The 26,746-nt window shown below is 50.5% G+C and overlaps 1 protein-coding gene across 2 annotated transcripts; it reads right to left on the reverse strand.

The window, feature by feature from the left end:
- Positions 1 to 4,613: 4,613 nt before the first annotated feature.
- CKB (creatine kinase B) lies at positions 4,614 to 26,468 on the reverse strand. Of its 2 annotated transcripts, none has more exons than XM_077323767.1 (8): positions 26,314 to 26,468; positions 24,106 to 24,293; positions 20,505 to 20,659; positions 17,454 to 17,586; positions 16,252 to 16,423; positions 12,750 to 12,873; positions 10,587 to 10,776; positions 4,614 to 5,050 (listed from the first exon to the last, which is right to left on the reverse strand). In XM_077323767.1, exons 2-8 carry the CDS (start codon positions 24,281 to 24,283, stop codon positions 4,872 to 4,874), a joined length of 1,131 nt encoding a protein of 376 aa, XP_077179882.1. In that variant the 5' UTR covers positions 24,284 to 24,293; positions 26,314 to 26,468; the 3' UTR covers positions 4,614 to 4,871. The 2 variants fall into 2 exon arrangements, with proteins under 2 accessions (XP_077179882.1, XP_077179881.1); XM_077323766.1 differs by lacking the exon at positions 24,106 to 24,293 and adding an exon at positions 24,808 to 25,025.
- Positions 26,469 to 26,746: the final 278 nt, after the last annotated feature.

Consider the following 26,746-nt stretch of genomic DNA (forward strand, 5'->3'; position numbering starts at 1 on the left):
AGGATGGGGGGGGCGCTCCTCCTCTCCTCCCCTCCTCCTCTCCTCCTGTCTCTGCCAATTGACAATAACTAACAATAAAGACATTCCTGCAATCTCTGTGTGTGTGTTAAGCATAGGATGCAGTTAGGGAGGATGCAGAGTTAGGGAGAAAATCTTAAAATGAACCCTGAGCTTTTCCTGGAGGATTATCAAGGATCTTTTCCCCCCCAAGTGGTCACTTAACAGTGTGGGAAGATGGGCTGGCAGGCTGAGCTTGTGCAGGCGACCGGCTTTGGGGCAATCTGGCCGTACCATAACCCGGTCATCTATCAGCTTTCTACCCATTGGCAAGGAGGCTTTGCTTCCCAGAGGGGTGGGAAACTTGTGAGTGCTATAGCTATTAAATACCTCGTTTTAACCATTTTAATCAATGTTATTTTTCCCCTGTTACTTTTAATGACTGTGTCCCATTAACTGCCCCGAGCTGGCTTGTTGGGAGGGACAGTCATAGACATCCAAATAACAAATAAAGAAATGATATTGCTTTCAGGACTCCGAGGTGTGAACAGCTGGCCAAGGCTCCTCGTAGAGGACAAAGGAGCCCTCTGTACTCTTTCAGCCTGACGTTTCCCACGGCGAAAACTGACAACTTTTCATTGTGCAAGATCAATACTTATCAACGAGCCTTTGTTTCAGGGGAAGCCTGCTTCCCATTATTGGAGACTAGTTTTAGATGTCCTGCACAGGCTGATGCTGATAGGCTGTTGGCTTCAATGAAGCCGACCGCTGGTCCTCCAGACTCCTAAAAACAAGCAACAAGGAGGTAGGAGGACCCCTCCAGGAGATAATAATAAGAAGAAGAGTTGGTTCTTATATGCCGCTTTTCCCTACCAGAAGGAGGCTCAAAGCGGCTTACAGTCGCCTTCCCTTTCCTCTCCCGACAACAGACACCCTGTGAGGTGGGTGAGGCTGAGAGAGCCTTGATATTACTGCTCGGTCAGAACAGTTTTATCAGTGCTGTGGTGAGCCCAAGGTCACCCAGCTGGCTGCATGTGGGGGAGTGCAGAATCGAACCCGGCATGCCAGATTAGAAGTCCGCACTCCTAACCACTACACCAAACTGGCTCCGGGATAATAAACCTATCCCAGTCCACAAGGACTTTCCCGGATGCTCTGAAAGAGGCAGTGGTTCCTCCTCCATTGAAGAAACCATCAATCAATTCCTGGGACCCAGCCACTTACCAACCAAATCACATCTAGCATTTCTGGGGAAGGCGACCAAAAAGGCCGCCATGGACCAACTGCTAGCATTCCTGAAGGAAGCATTGGTTCTGGATCCATTCCAGTTGGGTTTCTGCCCTAGCAATGAGGTTGAGACAGCACTGGTTGCCCTGATGGATTTTCTCTGGTGACAGGTGGAAGGAGACAAGTCAGCTCCACTGGTGTTGCTCGATCTCACAGCAGTATTTGACACGGTAGACCACAAGGTTCTCGCTCACTGCCTTGTCAATACGGGGACTGCACTTCAGTGGGTTACCTCCTTTCTCTGTGGTTGAGGTCAGAGGGTCTCAAACAGGGAGGATCAAACTTCCTTGTGGAGTTCCACAGAGAGTGATTCTCTCCCCTATGTGATTTAACATCTTCATGCACCCTCTCACCCAACAAGTTCAGAGTTTTGGGCTTGGGTGCCACCCGTATGCTGATGACCCCCTGCTCTATCTTCTGATGGATGGCCAGCCAGATGCCCCTCCGAGTGCATTGGTCCAGTGCCTGGAAGTGGTGATGAAATGACAGAGCAAGCAACCTTAAACTGAACCCTTCCGAGGTGGAGGTCCTCTGGCTGGGGAAGAAGGGACCCGGCCAAGAAGCGCACTCCCCAGGCTGGACAGGGAGTCAGTAGTGCAACCGGCCAGGAACCTGGGAGTGATTTTTGATGCCTCTTTACCTATAAAGGCTCAAGTCATGAAGGTAGCACAGCTGGCATTATTCTATCAAGTCAAGCCAAGCTGCTAGCATCCCGGAACACTTAGCCACCGTGATCCATTCAATGTCACCTCTAGACTCTACTATTGTAACTCGCCCTATGCAGGCCTACCCTTGACCCTGCTCTTGAAATTACAGCTGGGCCAAAATGCAGCTGCCCAGATCCTCACATAAACACCATAGAGAGCACACGTAAGACCTGTCTTGCCATAGCTGCATCGGCTCCCCGTTGAGTTCTGGATCTGGTTCAAGGTTTTGGTATTAACCTTTAAGGCCTTATGCGGTCTGGACCCTGCGTGTCTGATGGACCGCTTTTCTGAATACGTCCCCCAGAGATCATCTCGGTCAAACAACACCAACCAGCTGAAGATCCCAGGCCACACTTGACCCTGGTTCCTGACTAGTGGGACAAGTTTCCAGGAGAGACCAGGGCACTTACGGAACTTGCTAAGATCCACAGGGCCCCAAAGCAAACAAAACCAATAGGTAAAAAGTGGTATCTTTTTGAAATGTATTAAATGCAGTCCTAGGTTATTTAAATGTTTTTGCAACAAGAACGGGGTCCCAGGTATATAATCCCGCTTTCTGTTTCTTCTTCACTGGTTGCAATTATGGTCTTAATATAAAGACTGAACATCACCTCAATTAATTTCAGATATAAAGGTAAAGCATTTCACATTGGCAATAGCTCTTCAGTTAAGGGGTCACTTCTTCATTTGTGCCTCAATAGGCTTACCCATTCAGAATCACTGCTGACAGCTGCTTTTTAACTAAAAGACTGAGACAGTCAGTCAGAAAAAGGCAGTACACAAATGGAAGTATAAATGCGAGTTGAATTTTATACCCCACTTTTCACTACTAGAAAGAAAGCGGCTTACAATTGCTTATGCTCTAAGCCTATACTGCTAGGCCCGTAAAAGTAGCTGGAGTGGGTGGGTGGAGTGTAAGCAAACATCTAGAATTAGTGGTCCCCAACTCATCCCAAGCTTAGGGAATAGACAAGGTATTAGCCTATGGATTTGTCGGTTGAAATTAACAGGCAGCTATGATCATTCACAGCAAAATCCAAATATAGAAGCCAAGGGAGCATGAATTCAAGATGCAAGTTCTCGAGTTCGCCAGAACCCTTCAGTGAACTATTAAGCTGCTCAGCTGTTAATTGTCTCAGTAACCTGAAGATCCTGCTACTAGGAATCTATAGCATCCCAAAAACAAAACCCATAATCTAGCAGTGTGTAGAAAGAAAAATCCCAGAAGTTGTACCTGTTAATGACCTTTGACACAGTCTAATGGACAGGTTCATCTTATTTCTCCTGGTATTGGAACAGACTCCAGCTCACTCACATGCCCCAGCTGTTATGCACCTTTCCAGAGAATACTGTTTTGTACCAAATCAAGTATATACCTTATCCAACAGGCTACAGTAACAGTACGTAGCCATCTAGATGGCCAGAAGAATCCAAAGCAGCTATTGTTTTGTGTCAAACGATATTTGTAGAGTGTTTAAGGAAGGCAAGTGAGTTAGTGTCACAGTGTGGGGTACCTAGAGGCAATCTAGCCTGTCCTCACAAGTGTCCAAGACATGGATTCTTGCCATACGTGGCCAGCTCAATAAAGGTATGTCCACAAGAGGCCCTGCCCCACGTGGCCCACAGTTCCAGACTGTAGATCAGGCTTCCTCAGCCAGGGCTTACTGAAAACGTGGGGTTTCTGGAGGAAGAGTTGGTTCTTATATGCTGTTTTTTTCTACCTGAAGGAGTCTCAAAGCAGCTTACAGTTGCCTTCCCTTTCCTCCCTCCCCCCCCCCAACAGATAGTTTTATCAGTGCTGTGGCGAGCCCAAGGTCACCCAGCTGGCTGCATGTGGAGGAGGAGTGGGGAATCAAACCCAGCTTGCCAGATTAGAAGTCGGCACTCCTAACCGCTACACCAAGCTGGCTGCTTTTGACAGGATATGGAAGGCCTATCTGAGACCCTGGAAAGCCACTGCAACTCTGAATGGGGCAACACTGGACTTGGTGGGCTGAGGGGCAGAGGAAGCATCCATGTAATACAAGCAGTGGACCAGAGCCATGTTTGGACCTCTTTCCTCCCACACAGGGCCCCAGGCCAAACCAGGACTGTGTGTGGCTGTATGTAGGCTTATTAAAGCACTAGGAAGATCTGCTGCTGAGTCATTTTCAGCTAAGAGTGTTTCCAGCTGGATACCCGGAAGAAGTTCCTGACCACTAGAATGCTTCCTCAGTAAAAACAGGCTTCCTCGGGAGTTGATGGGTTCTCATTCCTTGGAAGCTTTTAAGCAGAGGCTAGATAGCCATCTGACAGAAATGCTGATTCTGTGAACTTAGGCAGATTGTGAGTGGGTGGACAGAAGGGATTGTGTTGGCTCTTGTGGCCCTTTCTTGCATGTCCAGGGAAATGCCATACTTTGGGGTCAGGAGGCAAATTTCTTCCAGGCCAGACCAGATGCGGATTCTGGCTTTTGCAGGGAGGAGCAAGCAGTAGTGAATTTCCAGCATTCTGCAGGTACTTGGACTAGATAAGCCTGGAGGTCCCTTCCAACTCATTGATTTTGTGATGCCCCAGAATTCCATTTTTTACACACACACACGCAAAACACACACCCTCTTTTAAGAACCCACAGCGACTTGGTCAGGCCAAACAATGGTTTTTATTTCAGTTTTGTCAGTGACACCTCAGCCATCAAAAAAATAAACTCTAACGCATATGGATGGAAGACTTCTCTACGAGTGTTACTAAGTGGAAATTTTCTTCTTTTGGACTCCAACAAGGGTGGGGTTTTTTTTCGTTTGTTTATTGGAGTGTTTCTCTTCTTTTGATTATTCATCCAATAAGTTAGGAAGAAGCGTGGGCGGAGGGGGGCGGGGCAGAAGGGTTAAAGTGCTTTGCTCATTTCTGACTGGGGATGAGGTCGTCGATGGGCTGCCCCTTCTCCAGGCACTTCTCCATTTGGGTCAGCAGCTTCACCCCGTCCACCACCATCTGTACCAGCTCCACCTCGGAAAACCCGAGGCGGTCAGCATTCGAGACGTCGAAGACCCCTCCGACAGCAGCTGTGTCCACACCACCTAAGAATGAAAAAAGCAAGCAAGCAAGAACACACATCAAGTTGGCAGGCGGAGTTGTTACAGAAGTCTACTTAAGTCTACTTACTCTTTAAGTCTACTTACTCCGGAAGTCTACTTAAGGCAGGGGTAGTCAACCTGTGATCCTCCAGATGTCCGTGGACTACAATTCCCATGAGCCCATGCCAGCATTTGCTGGCAGGGGCTCATAAGAATTGTAGTCCACGAACATCTGGAGGACCGCAGGTTGACTACCCTTGAGAGATTCCTGGAAGATCAGCGCCTAGCCCAGGGAGGGAGGGAGGAGGGATGGGGGCCTCCACATTTAGGGCCCCGGGACATCTTTTGAGACCAGCCAAGTTGGATTCAAGGTATGAGAGCCTTCGTGTGCAGGTACCCTTCCACAGGTTGACTACCCCTGATTTAAGGGACTCTGCGATAATTTGCAAGGAGGAGGGGGGAGAAACATGCAGTCAAATTTTAGATCGAACATTCCAAGTCAAAAGAGTTTTGGCAAGATTAGCAAAATCTCCGGGATGAGATTTGGACACATCTTGCTTGAAAGTATTTTTTTTCCCCTAACGAGACAGATTTGAGAGGCAGGAGATGGCGGATGGAAAAGATCTTTCCACAGGCCTAAGGCTTATCTTCAGAATCTATTCATTACTTGAAATTAGCTTTGGGTTATGTTGAAATATGTCAGGAACATACAAAGAACCATGTTAGAGGCCCAGTGTGGTGCAGTGGTTAAGAGCAGCAGCCTCGAATTGAACCAGCTTTGATTCCCTGCTCCTCCTCCACATGCAGCCAGCTGCGTGACCTTGGGCCAGTCAGAGTCCTGTTAGAGCTGTTTTCAGAGCAGTTCCACCAGAGCTCTTAGCCTCACCTCCCTCACAGGGTGTCTGTTTTGGGGAGAGGAAGGGAAGGCGATTGTCAGCTGCTTTGAGACGCCTTCAGCAGTGCAAAGCGGCATATAAAAAACAAGTTGTCTTCAGCCCAGCATTCTGTTCACACAGTGGCCATCGATGTGTCTCCAGGAGGCACATAAACAGAAAGGCTGCAAGAGCATCACCCTCTCCCTGTGCTTCCCCAGCAACATTTTGAGGCAGTATACTACAACCTCTGCTACTGGAGGGAATAGATGTCCACTCTGATTAGTGGCCACTGATTGGCCGGTCCTCCATGAATTTGTCCACTTCTCTTTTTACAGCTTTCCAAGTGGGCAGCCACGACCATATCCTGTTGCAGAGAGTTCCACAAAACATCTACATGCCACGTGAAAATATCCTTTTGTTGTGAGATTTTGCTACTTTTTCTGCAGGGCCAAACTGAATTTCATGGCTGCACTGTTTTGCATTTACAAGGACCACGCGTGTTCTGTAAGTCTGGGAAACGCTGCAGCAACCACAAAAGCTAGGGTCAATATTCCTCAAGGAATTGGAAAGGACCATCCTGAAAAGAAATGGCAGCCAGATTTCCAGGAGTTCAGGCCAAAGCTCTTAAGGACATTGAGCAGTCCCTCTAGCTCAGCAGCCAACCAGAAGCCTTGGCGAGCCAAACGGGGCATAGACACCAAGGCTTAACACCCAGCCGTTGCCTCCAAGGACGGATATTAATCAACGTGGCTAGTAGCCATTGAGGGAGCCATTCATTGATGGAGCCCATCATCCTATTGCTCAGAGGAAGCAGTACAGTAGCTTTTAATACATCCCCCAGGTAATTAAGAGCTTTTCGCAGATCATTAATTGGCAAGAAAACACACACATCCTCCGGTCTGCTCAAGCACAGTCAACAATACCCCCCTTTTCTATCCGGGAAACATACAGAAGAGCTCCTAATGGGATTTATTGACAGGATGCCTTCAAGCTGATGGCTCAGCCCTGCTGCCCAAGCAAGTTCATGGCGAAGCCGAAGTTTAGACAGGGGCTTACCCCAGTTGTAAACCAGTTCTGAGCCTAGTAGGACACTCCAGTCCGACTTGCAAAGAGAGCAGCACAACTCTTTTAGTCTCTGGCCCAGGTACCACGTGCAGCATGAGGTCCCCAACCGAAAGAGAAGTTTAGACGTGGTGCTAAGATGGCAGACGAACGACGCGCCCAGATGCTGCATGGAAGCAGGACAAAAGCTCTTCATCTTACTGTTTTGGTCAGCATTGGTTGAAGTTCCGTGCAGCGAGGATAAGGGCGACACCAACATGGAGCATTAAAGGCTCATCTCAAAATATTTAATTGTCTCCAAAGAGACTTTTGTTGGAAGACAAGTGGCATTTCACCTGCTTTTGTCTCACTACAGCGCCTTCATTACCATATTTTTCTCTCACCCTGGCGATGTGGAGCCCGAGAGTTTAATTAAACTAGACTTTGTAAAGGATTATTTCTGTGTCAATTCTAAGAAGGAATAACTCTTTATTTTCTGGGCTGGCCTGACCTGAATTGCTCAGGCTTGCCCAACCTTTGTCAGATTCTGGAAGCTAAGAAGGGTCAGACCTGGTTAGGTTTTGTATGGGACACCACAAAACATTAAGGTCGCTAAGTAGAAACAAACCATCTCTGAATATCCCTTGCCTTCAAAACACCTACCAGGTCACCATAGGCCTGCTGCCACTTAACAGCAGCCACCAAATTTTCCAAACTGTGCACCCACCACACACCCCTGCCACCTCTCAGATACCCTTTCAATTTTTGCACTGCAAGTATGCTGGGCGTGGCCAGGTGGTGCAAGCCGAAATGCTTTTGGTCTGTGGCCTTGAACAACTAGCCCACCAGATTCTGGACTGGGCCAAACATAATTGGTTCACAGTGCCTTTTTATAGTATCCATTACTAGATGCTTTGGGACCTGGTTGAGAATCATAGAACCATAGAGTTGGAAGGGGCCATACTGGCCATCTAGCCCAACCCCCTGCTCAATGCAGGACCAGTCTAAGGGGAAAAGAAGCCAATGTGCTACCAAAGCCATCAGGAAGAGAGCACAAGATGGGAAACTTTAGAGGCAACCTCCTTTACAGTTCTGGGCTAGCTCTGCCTCCTTAGTCCCTGTGGAGAGAAGGCTGGTTTGCTATGTCTCTGTATTTAGAACCAGTCACACCCTAACACAGGGGTAGTCAAACTGTGGCCCTCCAGATGTCCATGGACTACAATTCCCATAGGCCCCTGCCAGCAAAGGCTGGCAGGGGCCTATGGGAATTGTAGTCCATGGACATCTGGAGGGCCACAGTTTGACTACCCCTCCACAGAACCAAATGAACCAAGCCCAGACTCTGGAAGCTGCTTCCTGTTGTGTCTCTTTACGAGTCTCTGCTCCATGCAGCCAAAAGGTACCTTTGCTGGCAGGGGCTCATGGGAATTGTAGTCCATGGACATTTGGAGGGCTGCAGTTTGACTACCCCTGCACAGAACCAAATGAACCAAGCCCAGATTCTGGAAGCTGCTGCCTGTTGTGTCTCTTTACGAGTCTCTGCTCCATGCAGCCAAAAGGCACCTCCAGATGGGCAGTTCATACAGCAACATTAGTGGCATAAGAGCAATCGTTGCCTATAAACAATTTGCTTCTACTGTATGTGAGAAGAGACACATGCATACCCCCCATTTTATAGTTGCAAAACACACACACCAGAAGCATGGGAAGCCACCCAGAGACAAAAAAATCCATCCAGGCCTTTTAAGAATCTCCAGCACTGAATCAACCAAAGCCCAAAATAAACGATCTCCATGGTAATCTACTACACTAGGCTGTAGGAATTCGCCCTCTGTTTATGTGATGTCCTTGCAAAAAGCTCTTACGTTCCGCATTTAGCTCCCTTATTAAGATTAGCAGCGTCCTGATGAATTTTACATCTCTGGGCTCCACTTCGAGGAGTGAAACGACGCCACAGCATTTCCCAAATGCCTGATAGAAGGCTTCTCTTCTCCAAAGGCTGTCTGAAAAGGGTAACTCTAGATCAGTGGTTCTCAGCCTGGGGGCCGGGAACCCTTTGGGTGTCAAACGACCCTTTCACAGGGGTCACGGCAGGGCGAGCAGCTAGGGCAGGGGTGCTGCCATGTTGCCGCTCCTCCTGAAGGTGCCCAACGATTTATAACCAACCAATCATGAACAATGGATCTTCACGCCATTGGTCAGTTTGGGTTTAATTTCAGTGAAAGAACACTGGCATCATTTTATGGTTGGGGGTCACCCCAACATGAGGAACTGTGTTAAAGGGTCACGGCATTAGGAAGGTTGAGAACCACTGCAGGTGAGACCGTCAACGTGAAAGCAAAAAGGTAACCTTTAGCCATTTTACAGACGGCGAAACAACATCCAAGAGGAGGCCTCCCAGCCCTTTGGAGCCTGAGGGAACCCTCAGAATTTTGGCCTAGTCTGATGGGCAGAGTCACAAAATGGCGGCCACAGGTGACCTCCGGCTACACCGTGAAGATCCTTGGCCTGTGATTTTTTAAATCAGCATTTAAAAAAATCTGCATGGCCATCAACTCTCCAATGCCCAATCAGGGGCCTTGCTGGGCAGCAGCCCCATCCACACTGGCCCACTTTCTAAAGACACTTGAAGAGTGCTAGGAGGGGTGGGTGAAGAGGGTTTTTAGACCCCACTCTTCAATACCTGAGGGAATCTCGAGGCGGCTTACCATAGACAGCCTGTGAGGTAGGCGAGGCTAAGAGCTCTGACAGAACTGCTCTGAGGACAGCTCTATCAGGACTGGGAAAGGCCCATGGTCACCCAGCTGGCTGCACGTGGAAGAGTGGGGATCAAAGATGGCTGCCCAGATTAGAAGCTACTGCTCTTAACCACTACACCATGATAGCACTATGACACCCGCAGCCACCGCACTGAGGATCCCGTCCAAGAGAAAGTTTGTCACCAGAACTATGGTGCAAGAAGCATCTTAACCGAAGTCTCCAAATGAGAGTGTCCCTTGCAAAATGATGCCATATAGTAGGGGAGGAATGACCTTGGCTGCGAAGAGCGTTAGAGCTGGATCAACCCTTCCCTGGTGTAATAAAATCTCAGAATGGCTCCAATGATTTTTAGACTGGATGCCTTTATAGTTGCAAGGTGGGTATTCCAGTTTAGGATCCCACTGTAGGTGATTCCAAGATATTAAAATGTACTACAGTGTTCTATAGGAATATTGTGTATACTCCAAAGAAATTTGTTAGGTCTTTTCCTAAAAAACATAACTCTTGTTTTTGTGTAGTTGATGGAAAGGGACACTTCCTTACAATAAGTATCCAAGTTGTTACGTAGCCTTCCCAGACTAACTCTTGTACGGGAAACCATAAAGCAGAACAGAAACCTTTTGCTGACCAACAGAAGGGGGTATGAATCCTGGGCCCGATAAGTCTTTGCACTAGATCACTGACGTAAATATGAATGGATCCCCTCCCCTTGAGAAACAGTAAACACAGCGGTCTCTCTGGACATCAGGTCACCCAGCGGCAAGGATTGGCATCCACGCTGCTTTAACTCAAAGCCCCCTTGTTCTTTTCGCCCTGAAAGGCAACCCAAAGCGGGCAGAACCCACCGGACTCCCCCGGCTCACCTGTGCCCCGTTTCTGCAGCCTCAGCCGCTTGAGGATTTCGCCAAACTTCTCGTGCTTCCCGAGGTTGGGCAACTTGATGTGGACTCCGGCGCGGAGGCCGGTCCCAAGGTTGGAAGGGCAGGTCAAGACGTAGCCAAGGTGGGAGTTCCACATGAACTCGTAGTTTTTGGACTTGAAGAGCGTTTCGATCTAGGCCCAAGACGGAGAGAGAGAGAGGAGTGTGAAGAAACAGCGGATTTCCCCAAAGACCGTGACCCAGAGATCCTCCTCGTTTGCTTTTACGGCAATTTAAAACCTTTTTTTTAATTCTTAAACAGAGTCTGGAGAACCATCTGATGGAGAGGCTGATTCTGTGAAGGCTCAAGGGGGTGGCAGGTGACAGTGGATGAGCGAGAGGGATGTGAGTGTCCTGCGTAATGCAGGGGGCTGGACTAGATCAGGGGTGCTCAACCTGTGGTCCTCCAGATGTTCATGGACTACAATTCCCATGAGCCCCTGCCAGCAACCGCTGGCAGGGGCTCATGGGAACTGTAGTCCAGGAACATCTGGAGGACCACAGGTTGACTACCTCTGGACTAGATGACCCATGAGGTCCCTTCCAACTCTATAAAACTCTGCCTGGACTCCAGAGATTTTAGAGGGGAGGGCCTAATTGGGGCCCTCCCTTGAGGAGAAGGCTACCTACATTGTGGAATCAAGACCCCGTGACACATTTCTCCCCAAGCAGCTTCGGACTCCACTTGTTTCCCCTGCTGTATGGTTGTAGTTCTGCGTTCCCACTTAAAAATACTGTGGGGACATTTATTCAGCGGATGGCGTGTGAGCCAAGATAGAATAAAAAGCCTGCAGATTGATCCAGTACCCTCACAGTCCAGGGGCCACTCAGGCAGAACTGCAAAACTGGAAACTTGGAAGGGTATCGGCCTGTGCAACTTCTTACTAGGGATGTGCGCCTTGGCCAAACCGAGCTGAGGCACACATCCCTACTTCTTACACCTTCCTGATGACGCTACCAGTGCGGGGTGGGGGGAGATTATAGTTTAGCAAACCCATGATGGACCCCAATCTGTGACATCCAGAGCAATAGCCTATTGAAGCGATGACTTGCAACATGGGTCAAACATGCCAGTGTGCCTTAGGAGTTAAGAACACCAGGCTACGAGCTGAGAGTCTCACTCAACTGTGGGAAGCTTGCTGGGTAACCCGGGGCCAGTCACACACGCTTAGCTTTCCAGAACTTGCAGGGTTGTTGTGAAGATAACAATGGCAGAGAGGAGAACCATGTAAGACTCTTTGGGTCCCCTTACGTGAGCAGAGGCGGGGACATAACTAGAAGAAGTTTTTTTACCCCACTTTTCACTGCCAGAAGGAGTCTCAAAGCGGCTTACATTCACCTTCCCTTTCCTCTCCCCACAACAGACACCCTGTGAAGTAGGCGAGGCTGAGAGAGCCCTGATATTACTGCTCCGTCAGGACAGCTCTAACAGAACTGTGACTGGCCCAAGGTCACCCAGCTGGCTGCAAGTGGAGGAGTGGAAAATCGAACCTGGTTCCCCAATCTAGAAGCTGCCGGTCTTAACCACTACAGCAATCAAATCAGTTATCCCTTGTGTGCGTGTGCTATGACACAACTCCTTCCAAGCACTGACTGGGTCTACACAGAAGGGGTCACAGGAGAGGGAGAGAGCACTGTGCAGGGGGGGCTGGACTAGATGACTCCTAGCTTCCCTTGCAGTTCTGTTTTTACAGACATGCATGCAACTCCGGACATAAAACCTGCAAGTGGGCTGTTTGCAAAATCCAAATAGGGAATTCAAGGCAGGATTCTTATTTTTAAAACAGGAAGGCAGGGCACGAGGTCAGCGGCCTTCGATCCCTGCGTCTCCCAATTTATACCGGCAGAGAAGACACACGGTCGGTATTCTTCCATCGTAGCTCCTCCCAGTACAAATGGGAGAGAACTCCCAGGCCTAACAGCAAAGCTGTTTGTTGACCAGGGGAAAAAAATTCTCCCTTTGCTCGTACAAGCGCACTGCACCAAAAGCTCCATCCGAAAAACACAGCGGCTTCAACAACAAGTCAGCATTTTCGAGGCCGCTGCAGGCTGCTCTGCAGTGCGGAATTGTGCCTTGGACTCCCTCCTCAGCCCCCGCTCCGCTCACCTGCGTTAGCCCAGTGCAGAAACGGTTGAAGACTTCCTTCATGTTCCCCCCTTTCTGCATGGAAATAACCCTCAGGTGGTCCTCCTCGTTGATCCACACAAGGAAGGTCTTGTTGTCATTGTGCCTGGAGGGAGAGAGAAACTTAGACAGCTGCAGATCTTTTCCCCAGGGAGCTTTTATCCAAGCATTTTAATATCCGTATCGAACGAGCTTCCTGTTTTGAAACAGCTTCTGTGTCGAGGGCTGGCATTCTTTCTTTGCAGTGACAGCAGCCCTGCAGAGCGGTCTTCCTTGTGCTGGCCACATTTTTCAATGTTCGGCTATCAATAGGTTTTTAGCACTCGGCCCATTTGGACCAGATAACCCATGCAGATAACGTACTTTCAACACACACTAGGAATAATCTGCATGTGGATTTCCCTGTTTCACACAGGAAAACTGAGTCACAAGCAGTTCTTAACATGCATTGAAAGCACATCATCCAGCACATAGAAGAGCTTGGGTTTTGTACCTTGTTCTTACTACTTGAAGAGTCTCAAGGCAGCTTACAGACACCTTTCCCTTCCTCTCCCCACAACAGACACCCTGGGAGGTAGGTGAAGATGGGAGAGCTTGAAGAGAACTGCTGTAAGAACAGCCCTAAGAGAACTTGCCTGGCCTAAGGTCACCCAGCTGGGTGCATGTGGAGGAGCAGGGAATCAAACCTGGTTCTCCAGATTAGAATCGGCTGCTCTTAAGCACTAAAGAAGAAGAGTTGGTGTTTAGTACTTCGCTTTTTACTATTTAAAGGAGGCTCAAAGCGGCTTACGATCACCTACCCTTCCGTTCCCCACAGCGGACACCCTGTGAGGTAGCTGGGGCTGAGAGAGCTCTAAGGGAACCACTCTGTGAGAACTGGAGCAGATTTTATAGGGGGCACTCTGCAAACATCTGAAGGCCAATTTGTTGATCTGAGAAAATCAGCATGAGGAAAGGCAGAGGGGCTTGGGAATGTTCAGCCTTGAGAAGAGGAGGCTGAGAGGGGACAGAATGGCTCTCTTGAAGGATTTTAAAGGTTGTCACTTGGAGGAGGGCAAGAAATGGTGCCTGTTGGCAGCAGAGGACAGGACCCGCAGTAACAGGACTCTCTAGTTCAACAGTGGAAGGGGCTGCCTAAGGAGATGGGGAGCTCCCCCTCACTGGCAGTCTTCAAGCAGCAGCTGGACAGCTACTTATCCTGGATGCTTGAGGCTGATCCTGCATTGAGCCAGGGGCTGGACTAAATGCCCCCTTCCAACCCTATAGTTCTATAGTTCTAGCCCAAGGTCACCCAGCTGGCTGCAGGTAGGGGAGTGGGGGATCAAACCCAGTTATCCAGATTAGAGTCCACCACTGTCAACCAGTACCCCATACGACCTCACTGGCTCTTGATGTAGTAAGATCGGTTCCCCAGAATCTCTCCAAAAACCTGAGACAGCCCAGGGGGTTTCCTACATTATCCAACATGGTGCTTCTCGCTCAACTGAGCCTTAAGCTAAGGATGAGTAAGCAAGGAAGGTTCACATATTTTAGCACCACTGTGGGTGGGAACCTGAATTCAGAAAGTTCTCAGCCTCCTGCCAGTGCCTCAGACCACCCCTTGTGCCTTTGATTAGGCAGCCTGCAAGTCCTCCCAGCACGCCTATCCGTGCTCAAAAACCCCAGCAGTGGATCTCGAAACTCCCCTGTCCTTTCCTCAAACGCTACTGTCGTCCCAGCTACCATGGACAGCACTGCCAGCACATTCACTTGGTACGGGAGAGATAAAGTTACCAAGGAGCACGCTGGAAAAGTTACACCCAAGACAGGAGAGCTTGCCAGCTAAAGATCTCATAGAGAAGGGTTGCAAAGTTAGAGACTAAGTCTGAGTCTAGATCAGGGGTAGTCAAACTGCGGCCCTCCAGAGGTCCATAGACTACAATTCCCAGAAGCCCCTGCCAGCATTCGCTGGCAGGGGCTTCTGGGAATTGTAGTCCATGGACCTCTGGAGGGCCGCAGTTTGACTACCCCTGGTCTAGATCCTTGGCTTCCCCAGAATTCTTTTTTAAGGCCTGTATGGCTAGGGAATCCACTGCTCCAGATAGCAGGCAGCCTGAAACACCTTTAGTTAGTTAGGACAAGAGCCAGCAGGGGAGCTGGAAAGGAGTGATCCTTTGGACGCCAACCCAAGTCCCAGCACCCTTCTCTGTTTCGTAATCTTACCTTCCAATATTCACATGCCATTGCCAAGGGACAATTTCAGCCTCTATCCTGGATCTTAGAACCAGTATTGCTGGCGTTCTTACTGGGTCAAATTCCCTTGAGCCCCGAACCAGCATTACTGGTTGTGCACTTAACTAGAATTCCATCTTTGGATATTTTTAAGCAGAGGCTGGAGAGCCATCTGACAGAGAGGCTGATTCTGTGAAGGCTCAAGGGGGTGGCCGGTTACAGTGGATGAGCGATAGGGTTGTGAGTGTCCTGCATAGTGCAGGGGGGTGGACTAGATGACCCAGGAGGTCCCTTCCAACTCTATGATTCTATTCTATGACCTGCCAAAACCGTTATGCAAAAATTGTCTCTTCTGCTTCCATTAGAGGAAACCATCAGAGCTGTCACTCCAACTATTGACTTCATTTGTACCCCATTTCCCACCCCAATGGGAACCCCAGGGGGCTTGCAACACTCTATCTTCCTTTTATCCTCCCAACGAATGACTGGACCAAGATCACCCAGCAAACCTCCGTGGCCAAACGGGGATTCGAACCTAGGTCTCCCAGGTCCTAATCCAACCCCTCTCACCACGACTCTTGGAAGCTGGCTTATTCATGTTTTGTTTGCATGAGGGGCAGACTGAATAAGAGGCCCTGGGTTCAGATCTCCAGCCACCCATGGAAATCCATGCATTTTCTTAACCCAGGCATTTCCTCAGCCTGAATTCCTTGGCAGGGTTGTTATGAGGAGAAGGCAAGAAAGAATCTTGGCATAGCCAGTGTGATAAAGTGATTAAGAGTGGCAGGCTCCTCCTTCCCTGCTCCTCCACATGCACCCAGCTGGGTGACCTTGGGCTAGTTGCAGTTCTTTTAGAGCTCTTCTCATTGTGCCGTTCTCTTAGAGCTCTCTCAGCTTCACCCCGCCTCACAGGTGTGTCTGTTGGGGTGGGGGAGAGGAAGGAAAGGTTGATAGAACTGCTGTGTGAGAACAGCTCTAAAAGAACTGTGGCTAGTCCAAGGCCACCCAGCAGGCTGTATGTGGACGAGTGGAGATTCAAAACCTGGTTTTCCAGAGTCTGCTGTTCTTAAGGAGGGATCAGCACACCAGACTGGCTACAGGGAATCCCATTTGGAAGATTTCCACACAGGCAAGACTTCAAACTCCGTAGGATGCTTTGACGGTGGACTCTATTTTAACTACCCCAAAGACCCAGCCCTACTCAGAATTGAATTCAGGGCCCCCTCCTGCAGATAGATAGACCCACTTCCCGTAGGGAGGAAATGTTACTCACCAGATGCCCCGGGCATCAGGCCAGTCCCGTGCCATCCCGGAGGCCAAGAGCAGAGGGGAAACGGGCTTGTCAAACAGGAAGTGGTCATCAATGAGCTGCTGCTGTTCGGCGTCCGTCATGTTCTTCAGAGCGTAATACTTCCCGTTGAGATCTCCTTCCAGGCTACCCAGAGCTGAAGGGACAGAGATCGAGGCCAGTTGGTTTTCAATAGTCTGAATCACAGAGTGGGAAGGGGCCATCCAGGCCATCTAGTCCCACCCCCTGCTCAACGCAGGATCAGCCTAAATCAGTGGCTCTCAACCTTCCTAATGCCGTGACCCTTTAATACAGTCCCTCATGTTGTGGTGACCCCCAACCATATAATAAGGCCAGTGTTCTTTCACAGAAATTAAACCAAAACTGACCAATGGCATGAAGACCCATTGCTCATTGATTGTATAGAAATCGTTTTTTCCCCTGGGGGTTCTCAGCTCAGTTCTGCCTCTTGTCCCACCACGCCGATCTCGCTCTTTTCCACTGCTACAGACAGATGGATGCTCTATCTCGATCTACCCCACAAGGCTGTTGTGTGGATGGCGCACCCCCAGCCAAGCTTCTTGCCCTGCCTGCAACCCCTGTGCCATGCTGGTAATATTGGCAATGTTATTATTACCCTTCTTGGCTTCTTAGATGTGGTAAATTCAGGCTAATCTGGTCCATCAAGTCAGGTCAGATGTTCAAAGGTCATTTGCCATTGCCTGCCTCTGCATAGCAACCCTGGCCATCTCCCATCCAAGTCCTAAGAAGGGCCAACCCTGATTGGCTTCCTAGATCTGAGGAGACTGGGCTTGCCTCTGCATAGCAACCCTAGCCATCCTTGGCCATCTCCCATCCAAGTCCTAAGAAGGGCCAGCCCTGCTTGGCTTCCTAGAGCTGAGGAGACTGGGCTAGCCTGGGCCATTCAGGTCAAGACAAGAGGCTAACAGAGGTGGTCTGCCATTGCTTGCCACTGCTTAGCCACCCTTGACTTCCGTGGTGGTCTCCCACCCAAACACTAACCACAGCTGACCCTCCTTAGCTTCTGAGCCCTGATGAGACTAGCCTGGGCTATCCAAAAGGCATTTCTTACTCCCTCTCCATGCAGACCTTCAGCATCCAGGGACACCCCAACCCCCCAGGCCAGAGCCACACTGGCCCCAAAGAGCAAGCAACCGGGCCCTTACCTTCCACACAAAGTTTCTCGATGGCACGCCTCTCTCCTCTGCTGCAGTGAGGGGGGAGACAGTAGCCACGGATGCTCCGGCCAGTCCGGACTCGGGAACTGAGGACGTAGTTGGGGTCCAGGTCATCGCCCCCCTGCAAGAGAGAAAGGGGGGAAATGCTTGAAGCAGCCCCGTCCGCAAATTCACAGCCGCAGCCTTGAAGCTTCCTCTGGGAAGAATTTGGTCAACGAGCTGAGGAGGATTCAGCCCAAAGTCAAGCTGAGTGAAGATTCCCACCACGTTGTGGGAAGGCAACCCTTCCCCTCCAGGGCCTTTAAACTAGGCCATCTTGTAACCAAGGATTGTTCTGAAGTCCAGAACAACTCTGGCTAAGCCTTTGTTTATATTCCTACAGAAGAGAGCCAGTTTGGTGTAGTGCTTAGAAGCACGGACTTCTAATCTGGCGAGCCGGGTTTGATTCCCTGTTCCACCAACATGCAGCCAACTGGGTGACCTTGGGCTTGCCACAGCACTGAGAAAGCTGGAATATCAGGGCTCTCTCAGCCTCACCTCCCTCACAGGGTGTCTGGTGTGGGGAGAGGAAAGGGAAGGCGACTGGAAGGCGCTTTGAGACTCCTTTGGGTAGAGAAAAGTGGCATATAAGAGCCAACTCTTCTTCTATCCTGTTGAATGCTGCAAGGGGCAAAGGACATTGTAGTGGGGCAGGCTCAGGACATGCATCTTAAAGGGCACTTTTAGCCCAGCCAACTCAGACCTGATAACAACAGGGGGTCAGTTACAGCTACATGCATACACAATTCTTCCCCCCCAAAAAATAAACACTGCATATACTTACTCACTATAATATGAGCAATCTTTCTCATGCAATTTGCCATTAAGAGCCAGCAGCACAAAGGGACCTTTTACCACAAGTGGTGGACTTGTAAAAAAGCCTCCCAAATAATGGATACAAATATGCTCTTTAATGCAGAAGGTTCTGAAAATTCAGATACAGATGAAGCCAGGGGCATTTCTCTTGGGCTTGATAGATAAAATGGACAACCAAGTGGAACTTTGTTTACACACATGATAATGACAGTGAGGCTATTATCTGCGCAAAACTGGGAAACCTCAGAGATACCTACAGTAGAGGACTGGACAATGGCGGAGCTTCTTTGATCAGGGAAAAGAACATAACCTCTTTTATTGTAAACTGGAAACCCTTTGCTGACATTTTGCAGAAAAATGAAAAGGAGTCAAGACATTGTGGGTGTGCCGAATGAGCTTAAAGGAACTTATCATACATCCATAATAATTGATAATCTGTTTAAGAATTTAAGAATAAGCAACCAGGGACCAAGTCGATCACTATCTGGAAGCAGAGGTGGTTGAAAAACACAAAACGCAACTGATATCCTTCTGCTTCAATTTCTTATATACCGATCTTTCCTTTTTGCTCTGTCTTCAGTTCTTGGCATCTTTCATCTTGAAAACGTTCATATTACTGGGGGAAATAGCCTCCCCCAAAACAGCTGGGGACCACAACAGGGCTCCTCTTTGCTTTGAGCCCCCCTCCCCCAAGGACAGCCGGCCAGGGCCTATCAGCCCTTCCTGCCAGCAGGCAAATCGCTCCCCTGTTTCTTCTAGGCCTGCCTTTTCTGCGCAAACAAGGGCATCCGGGACGGCTACAGCCCTCCAGCAGTGCTCTCCCTTGCAAGCCAACTGCAAGAAGACGGCTCATGTTGCATCAGACTGTTATGTAACAGACTCGGTGTGCACAAGGAGGCTGCATTGGCACCCCTCTCATTCCACAGGCAGAAGAGCTATTCGAGGAAGACAGTTACCAACAGCTCCTGCCTGAGCATCTGGGCCACAGATAACACAAAGCCCTTGTATTTGCACCAAGCCGTGTCTTTTGACTCAGGCCAGGGATTTCTTCTTGCGGCATTCCACCACTCTAGTCCTGGATTGATACACCTGGGGGCAGACTCAGAGGTGAGAGCACAGCTATGCTGATGGGCTACGGCTGTAGATCTCTCCCCCCCCCCCACACACACACACACACACACACTTTTGGATAAGCTGGTTGCTGCTGAAATCAGCTAGACATCGACAGGGATGCACTGGAGCATCACTACAGATGGAAGGTTTTCTGCCCCCCTCCAATCACAGCCCCAGATGCCCTCAAATGCCGCTCTGGAGAAAGAGCTGCCCCCTGCCAGCAGCTGCAGAACCTGCCCCAGCAGGTCCAAGCCACACAGTACAAAACTAGAAGAAGAAGAGTTGGTTCTTCTATGCCGTTTTTCTCTCCCCGAAGGAGGCTCAAAGCAGTTTACAGTCGCCTTCCCTTTCCTCTCCCCACAACAGACACCCTGTGAGGTGGGTGAGGCTGAGAGAGCCCTGATATTACTGCTCGGTCAGAACAGCTTTCTCAGTGCTGTGGGGAGCCCAAGGTCACCCAGCTGGCTGCATGTGGGGGAATGCAGAATCAAACCCAGCATGCCAGATTAGAAGTCTGCACTCCTAACCACTACACCAAGCTGGCTCTCGACATCATTGCTTTAGGATGCTTAGGGCTGATCCTGCGTAGAGCAGGGGGTTGGACTAGATGGCCTGTATGACCCCCTTCCAACTCTATGATTCTAGGATTCTATCAAGCTGGCTCAAGCTGGTTCTCTAAGGGCCAGAATAAAGTCCAAACCCAGGGGCCCCCTTAAAACCAACTGAATTGTGGTCTGCGTATAAGCTTTCATGTGCATGCCCACTTCGCCAGACACACGCGCACAAAAGCTCACACCCTGAATAAAACCTTTGTTGGTCTCGAAGGGGCTGCTGGGCTCAGACTTAGCTTTGCTCCTTCAGAACAACACGGCGACCCACCAAGCACCAAGGCCGCCTTTCCTAAGCTACTGCCAAAGAGAAAAGCCCAGATGTTTGCACCACAGGGGTAAGGCAAAAGTTAGCCTTGTTGCTAGAGACTGGAGACAGGTGCAGGATGAGCCGAGATTTGTCCTGTGCATGCTGTTTTCCTTTGGGTAAAACAGTCACAGCTTTTAAAAGAGGCCTCTGTACCTGCAGGTGGTCCGGATTCAAGTCTGTCTTGTGCTGGTCCGAAGGCTTGTATCCCCCATGGCGGTCCTCAATAATGGGGTCAAAGAGTTCCCGAAAGACCTCGTAGCACTCTTCGTCACCGGCCACACACCCGACGGTCATAATGAAAGGATGGCCTTTAGGAAGAACGACGCAGGAGAGAAAGATTTAGGTGGGTGCTCAGGAGAAGAAAAAGAGTTGGTTCTTATATGCCACTTTTCTCTAGGAGTCTCAAAGCGGCTTACAGTCGCCTTCACATTCCTCTCCCCACAACAGACACCCTGTGGGGTGGGTGAGGCTGGGAGAGCCCTGATATCACTGCCCAGTCAGAACAGTTTTATCAGTGCTGTGACTAGCCCAAGGTCACCCAGCTGGCTGCATGTGGGGGAGTGCAGAATTGAACCCGGCATTCCAGATTAGAAGTCCGCACTCCTAACCACTACACCAAACTGGAGAACAGGGAATGCTCCGTTCCCTAAGGACACCACCAGGCGGCAGGCTACAATTTATACCACTTACAATTTTTACATTAGAAGCCTTAGGAAGGGCAAATAAGCCACAATTTGTTTAAATGAAAGCCCAGTCTGATAGGACTTTGTAGTTCGAAAACCCATTCAGAACTGAGATTCTTGAAAAACATTTTTTTTTAAATGAAAGACATTAAAATTGCTTAAAGTCACCACTGGCAGAAGGATCTAGATAGCTCTACTGAGTAACGTTCAGACTACGTAATTTTAAAGAGGGCTACTTTAACGGCTATACCAGCGTCTTCATGTAAGAAGGTCCTTTTGCATTGGAGCAGGTGATCTGAATAATCCATCCACACAAGAGATGATGACTTGGAAAGATTGCCTGGCTTCCAAAACTCCCATAAAGGCTTGTTTTTGCATTTCCTCCTCTAAAGCCTTTGCCTGATAGATGCTCTCTTCCAACAATACAGTTTTGCCCTGGACAATCCAAGTTCCCTATATATTAATGCAAGTAGACCAACTTTTAAAATGGAATCCTAGAGCTGGATGGGGCCATCCAGTCCCGCCCCCTGCTCAATGCAGGATCAGCCTCAAGCATCCAGGAGAAGGATCTGTCCAGCCGCTGCTTGAAGACTGCCGGGGGGGGGGGGGGGCTCACCACCTCCTGGGGCAGCCCCTTCCACTTCTGGACTAGACTCAGAGAATCCCAGAGTGGGAAGGGGCCATCCAGGCCATCTAGTCCCACCCCCTGCTCAATGCAGGATCAGCCTCAAGCATCCAGGAGAAGGATCTGTCCAGCCGCTGCTTGAAGACGGCCAGTGAGGGGGAGCTGACCACTTCCTTAGGCAGCCTATTCCACTGATGAACTACTTGGACTGTGAGCATTGTTTTCCTGATATCTAGCTGGTACTGTTCTCCTTGCAGTTTAAGCCCATTAGCGCAGGTCCTCTCCTCCACTGCCAACAGGAACCTTTCAAAAACTCTTGACACAGTTGTGGGTTTTTTTGCAAAATAGTCAATATGGCAAAAAAAACACGAACAGGGAGCTACGCCAGACACAAAAAGCCTTCTGAAATTTCAGCAGATATGGTGATATGATACGGACTAGAAACTTTACTCTCTTGTTTTGCCATCAAGACATAGCTGACTTCTAGTGACCCCACAGGGCTTTCAAAGCGAGAGATGTCCAGAGGTGGTTTGCCCTTGGCTTACTCTGCACAATGACCCTGGACTCCCTTAGCGGTCTACCATCACCAGCCCTGGATAGCTTCTGAGATCCGGCAAGGCTAAGCTGACTCGAGCTACCCAGGTCAGAAGCAAACTGGCCAAGTTTGTCGGCATTCCACTGTCTACTGCACACCACATAAGGTTTTCTGCACTTGCACAGAATTGCCGTGTCCCTTAAAGCTCTGCTCTGGGAATGCCAGGCTCTTGAGAGATGTGCTTCTGTTGGGAATGCGCAAGGTCTGATTTACACAGATCTCTTTTACAAGCAGGACGGCAAGAAGCCTACAAGAAGCAGGAGACTCTAGCCAGTTCACAGACTCTAGCAGGAGACTCAAGCCAGTTCAGAGACTCTAGCCAGAATTTTGGCACGGCAGCAATCGGACGAAAGGATGAAGTGCCCTGACCTGGATGCTTCTCCCCCCACCCCTTCGTTCACATTTTCCAATGAAGGGAAAGTAGACAGGGCCCCTTTAACTCCCCATCTCCTTCCCAATACCCATGGTGTCAGCTTTTTCAGCCTGGTGTCATGGTTAAGAGTTGCAGCCTCTAATCTGGAGAGCCAGCTTTGACTCCCTGCTTCTTCGTGTGCAGCTGGCTGGCTGACCTTGGGCTAGTCACAGAGCTCTGTCACCCAGTTCTCTCACAGGATGTCTGTTGCGGGGAGAGGAAGGATAGGCAATTGTAAGCCCCTTTAAGGCTCCTTTGGGCAGTCAAAAGCAGGGTACCAAAAACAGCTCTTCTTCTGCAGTTTGGGAGCAGCGGGAATTGCCGTCATCAAAACCGATGGAGGGCAGCCCATGTTCAGAGGTGGCTGGCCATCTGCACCATGAGCCTGGACTTCCTCAGCTGTCTCCCATTCGAGGACTAACCCGGGCGAACCCCTGCTTAGCTTCTAAGCTATACAACCAAAAAGAAAGGAAAACCTACCCCAAGGCTACTAGCAATGTTTGCAAACTCTATACAGAAGAAAATAAAATAAAAGGTCTCTCCTTTTCTGTATGGCTTTATTGCAGGTCAATTTTCCTCAGTGGTTGTTCCTCTATGAAATGAAATTGTTTAAAGCAGGGGTAAGTCAAGCAGTGGTCCTCCAGATGTTCATGGACTACAATTCCCATGAGCCCCTGCCAGCAAACTCTGGCAGGGGCTCATGGGAATTGTAGTCCATGGACATCTGGAGGACCACAGGTTGACTACCCCTGGTTTAAAGTATACCCCGGCCTTTGGCTCTGCAGCATAGGGATGCTAGTAATGCAACTGCTTCTAAGCTAGCCTGGCCCATCCAGGACAGAGCACTGTTCTCTTTAAGCATGTGGCATTCAGTGTTATGCTGCCTCTGAAAGAGAGGTTCTGCCTTGTTCTCCTGTCAAGCAGCAGCCTGGAGATTTAGCTGGCGCCCAGCTCTGCGTCTCTTGGGCCACAGGGAGGGGTGGCTTATGACTGTGCATGGGTGGGGAATAATAAATAAATGCCCCCCCTCTAAAGCTCCATTCATGCTTTCCAGGCTAGGTTCTTCCTCCAGCCATTCTGCATTTTGATAGGCAGCGGCGAGACCTTCACACAGCCAAGGTCAGCCTAAAGAAGCCATGGGAAGAGTTGGTTTTTATACCCTGCTTATCATGACACAAAAGGGTCCCAAGGCCGCTTACAACTGCCTTCCCTTCCTTTCTCTAGGTGGAGCCGAGGGAGCTCTGACGGAACGGCTCTGGGAGAACAGCTCTAACAGGACTGTGACTAGCCCAAGATCACGCAGCTGGGTACATGCGGAGGAAAAATCAAATTTGACTCTACAGAATAGAGGCTGCCGCTCTTAACCACTACACCGAGTTGACGAGGTATGTTGATGGGACCCCCCCCCACACCCGAGGGGTTGCTTTGGGTTTTTTTACCAGGATTGTCAACCCCCGTCTGAATGACATCATCCACGGTGAAACCACTGGGAGTCTTTCTGCCTCTCAGTTTCTTGTACAACTCCGGGGTCAAGACCTTAGCCATGTGATTGTTGTGGGCGCTGAGGTCTGGGTACTCCTCATCCGGAGGCAGTTTCTGGTTATTAAATGGGGCCATTTTGAGATCGCTAGAGTAACAGAGAAAGACACAAACACTGCAAGCATTAAAGACAAGCCACAAAGCTTCATGCACGTTATCTGTCCCCCCTCCCGGCTCAGTTTACCAAAGAAGTGCCACTGAAAAAAGACACCAAAACGAAGCAAAATTACAGCTGGCAGGAAATTTGAAAGCAACTTCCCCATCTCCCAAACTCGGCTTTCTTTTTTTTTTTAAGCAAAAAAAAAAAAAGTGTCAATTGTCCAGCCTTACAGAGATTTAGCAGAGTCCTTGCGGAATTTGGTGGACACTGAAGCAATGCCCGGATGGTCCATCCATTTGGGTTTTCTTTTTTTGCAAACCACGGCAACAACCTTTGTGCCAAGGATTTAAACCAGCTAGGAGGCTTGGAAAAAATATATTCTCTTTAGATAGAGGCCTCATGGAGCTCTTTTATCCCCAATGCCATTTTCAAAGCAGCACTTCCTCGCCAAACCACAGAGGGGGAGAGAACAGACCGGTCGTCGTGTCCCTCGTTTTTTTACCTGGGTTGTCCACCCCAGTCTGAATAACGTCATCCAGGGTAAATCCGCAGGGAGTCTGCCTGCCCCTCAACTTGCGGTAGAGTTCCAAGGTCAGGATTTTGGCCATGTGATTGTTGTGGGCGCTCAGGTCCGGGTACTCGTCCTCGTCCGAATATTTCATCTTCAGGAGGTTGTGGCTGTTTGAGAATGGCATGGCGGGCACCTGGCAGCGAGGGGAGCTGGGGCAGGAGAAAGGGGAGAGAGGTCACCTTGTGGTGGATTCTCCATCTTTGGAGACTTTTAAACAGAGGCTGGAGAGCCGTCTGACAGAGAGGCTGATTCTTTGAAGGCTCAACGGGGTGGCAGGTGACAGTGGATGAGCGACAGGGTTGTGAGTGTCCTGCCTAGTGCAAGGGGTTGGTCTAGATGACCTAAGAGGTCCCTTTTCCAACTCTATGATTCTATGAGGCAAGGTCACCTTGCCTCTGTCCACACTGAGAACCTACAGGCTGCAGGGACGGGCAGGTGTGCCAACAGGGCTTTTCCAGCCCAGGTTGTGCCACACACCGACACACACACACACCCAGGCAGAAGCCCAAAGGTTAAATGGCTCGGCCAAGGGTAAAGCCTCCAGCGGTGGCAGCGCTTGGGGCGGAAGGCGCCTCCCCGCCACTCCCTCCCTCCGCCCTCGTCGCCAGGGTCACCTTCAAGCGAAGGCAAGGCCGCTTTGCCGGCGGCGAGCAAGCGGCAGGCGAGGCGGGTCCGCAGGAGACTCGAGGCGAGCTCCGGAGCGCCCAGAGACGCCGCGTCGCTCGTGCCTCTGCAGAGGGGCCGGAGGCGCGTCGCTGCCGGGCGCGGCTGCAGGTGAGCGCGGCTGCATCGGAGCAGGGGCGCTGGCCCTTCGCACCTGGCGCGCCCAGCCGCAGGGAGCCCTCGCCGCCTTGGCATGTGCCGGGGACCCGATGCCCGCAGCCCCTCCTCTCCAGCCCTCCTCCGAGGAGACCCGCCGGTCCCCGTTGCGTAAAAAAAAATTAAAGGGAAAAAAATTGGGGGGGAGAGAGAGAGGACCCCCCCCTCCCCGCCGCCTCCCTTATATAACGCATTCCTCGGCTGGTTTAAAGCCCTGGCCCGGGAGCCGTCCTTGCAAATACCCTGCTAAATACCTGCTAATCTGGATTTAGGCGGCCCGGCTCACGCGGACCAGATCACCGCGGCCAAAAAGATCTATCACCGGGGAGGGGAAAGGGAGAGGCGAGACCCCCGGCTGCCCCCTTCGCCCCCCAGCCTGGGTGGGTCTCCCCATCTCCGCTGCAAAAAAAAAGGGGGGGGTGGATGAGCTTCAGCCCCAGCATCCCCCCCCCTGCAAAAAAAAAAGTGGGGGGGGGGCTTTGCAAACGCGGGAGGCAGCGCTCTCCTCTCCCCTCCCGGGCTCGTTTTCTTATAGGGGCAGGCGCCCAGCGGCTCTCCCCCGAAGCCCCCCGGCAGACCCTCCGCCCGCCCCCCGGCCGCCCACAGCTGGGCACTTACCGGGAGCGTCGGAGAATCCGCAAGCCTAGCCCTGGACGCGCGTTTTGCCGCTTTCCTCCTTGTCCGCCTTCGCCTCTGGCAGCCCCGCCGCTCCTTCGAAGACCTGCCCGGAGTGGAACCGCTCCCCCCGCCCTCGCGGCCCTTTTATGCGCAGCCGAGGCCCGCTTCCCATTGGCTGCTATTTATATTCCATTCATTCCATTGGAGCGCCGCTCGCAAGGCAGCGGCAGCGCGCGGGGGGGGTCTCTCCCGTTTGTTCTTGCCCCTTTTGATGTGTTTCTTCCCCCCAGTTTTGCTGTCCGGGCTCCCGGTCAGATGCTTAGAGGAAGGGGGAAAGAGGGGGGTGCGATGGAGCCCCGAAGCCCACCTCGGAGGAGAGGAGCGCTCTGCAATCCGAAGCATGCTTCCTCGGGAGGTGCAGCGGGGGCTGACT

Source organism: Paroedura picta, chromosome 2 (assembly GCF_049243985.1).
Source record: "Paroedura picta isolate Pp20150507F chromosome 2, Ppicta_v3.0, whole genome shotgun sequence".
Lineage (NCBI taxonomy): Eukaryota > Metazoa > Chordata > Lepidosauria > Squamata > Gekkonidae > Paroedura > Paroedura picta.

What these genes read in the sequence shown, in the direction of transcription:
- CKB (XM_077323766.1), bottom strand. Translation starts at nt 25,000, where the DNA reads ATGCCATTCTCAAACAGCCACAACCTCCTGAAGATGAAATATTCGGAC. An exon ending in CCTGATGCCCGGGGCATCTG is followed by an intron (nt 12,874 to 16,251) that starts GTGAGTAACATT and finishes CTCTCCCTCCAG; the next exon opens with GCACAATGACAACAAGACCT. An exon ending in GCTGCAGAAACGGGGCACAG is followed by an intron (nt 5,051 to 10,586) that starts GTGAGCCGGGGG and finishes TTTCATTCTTAG; the next exon opens with GTGGTGTGGACACAGCTGCT.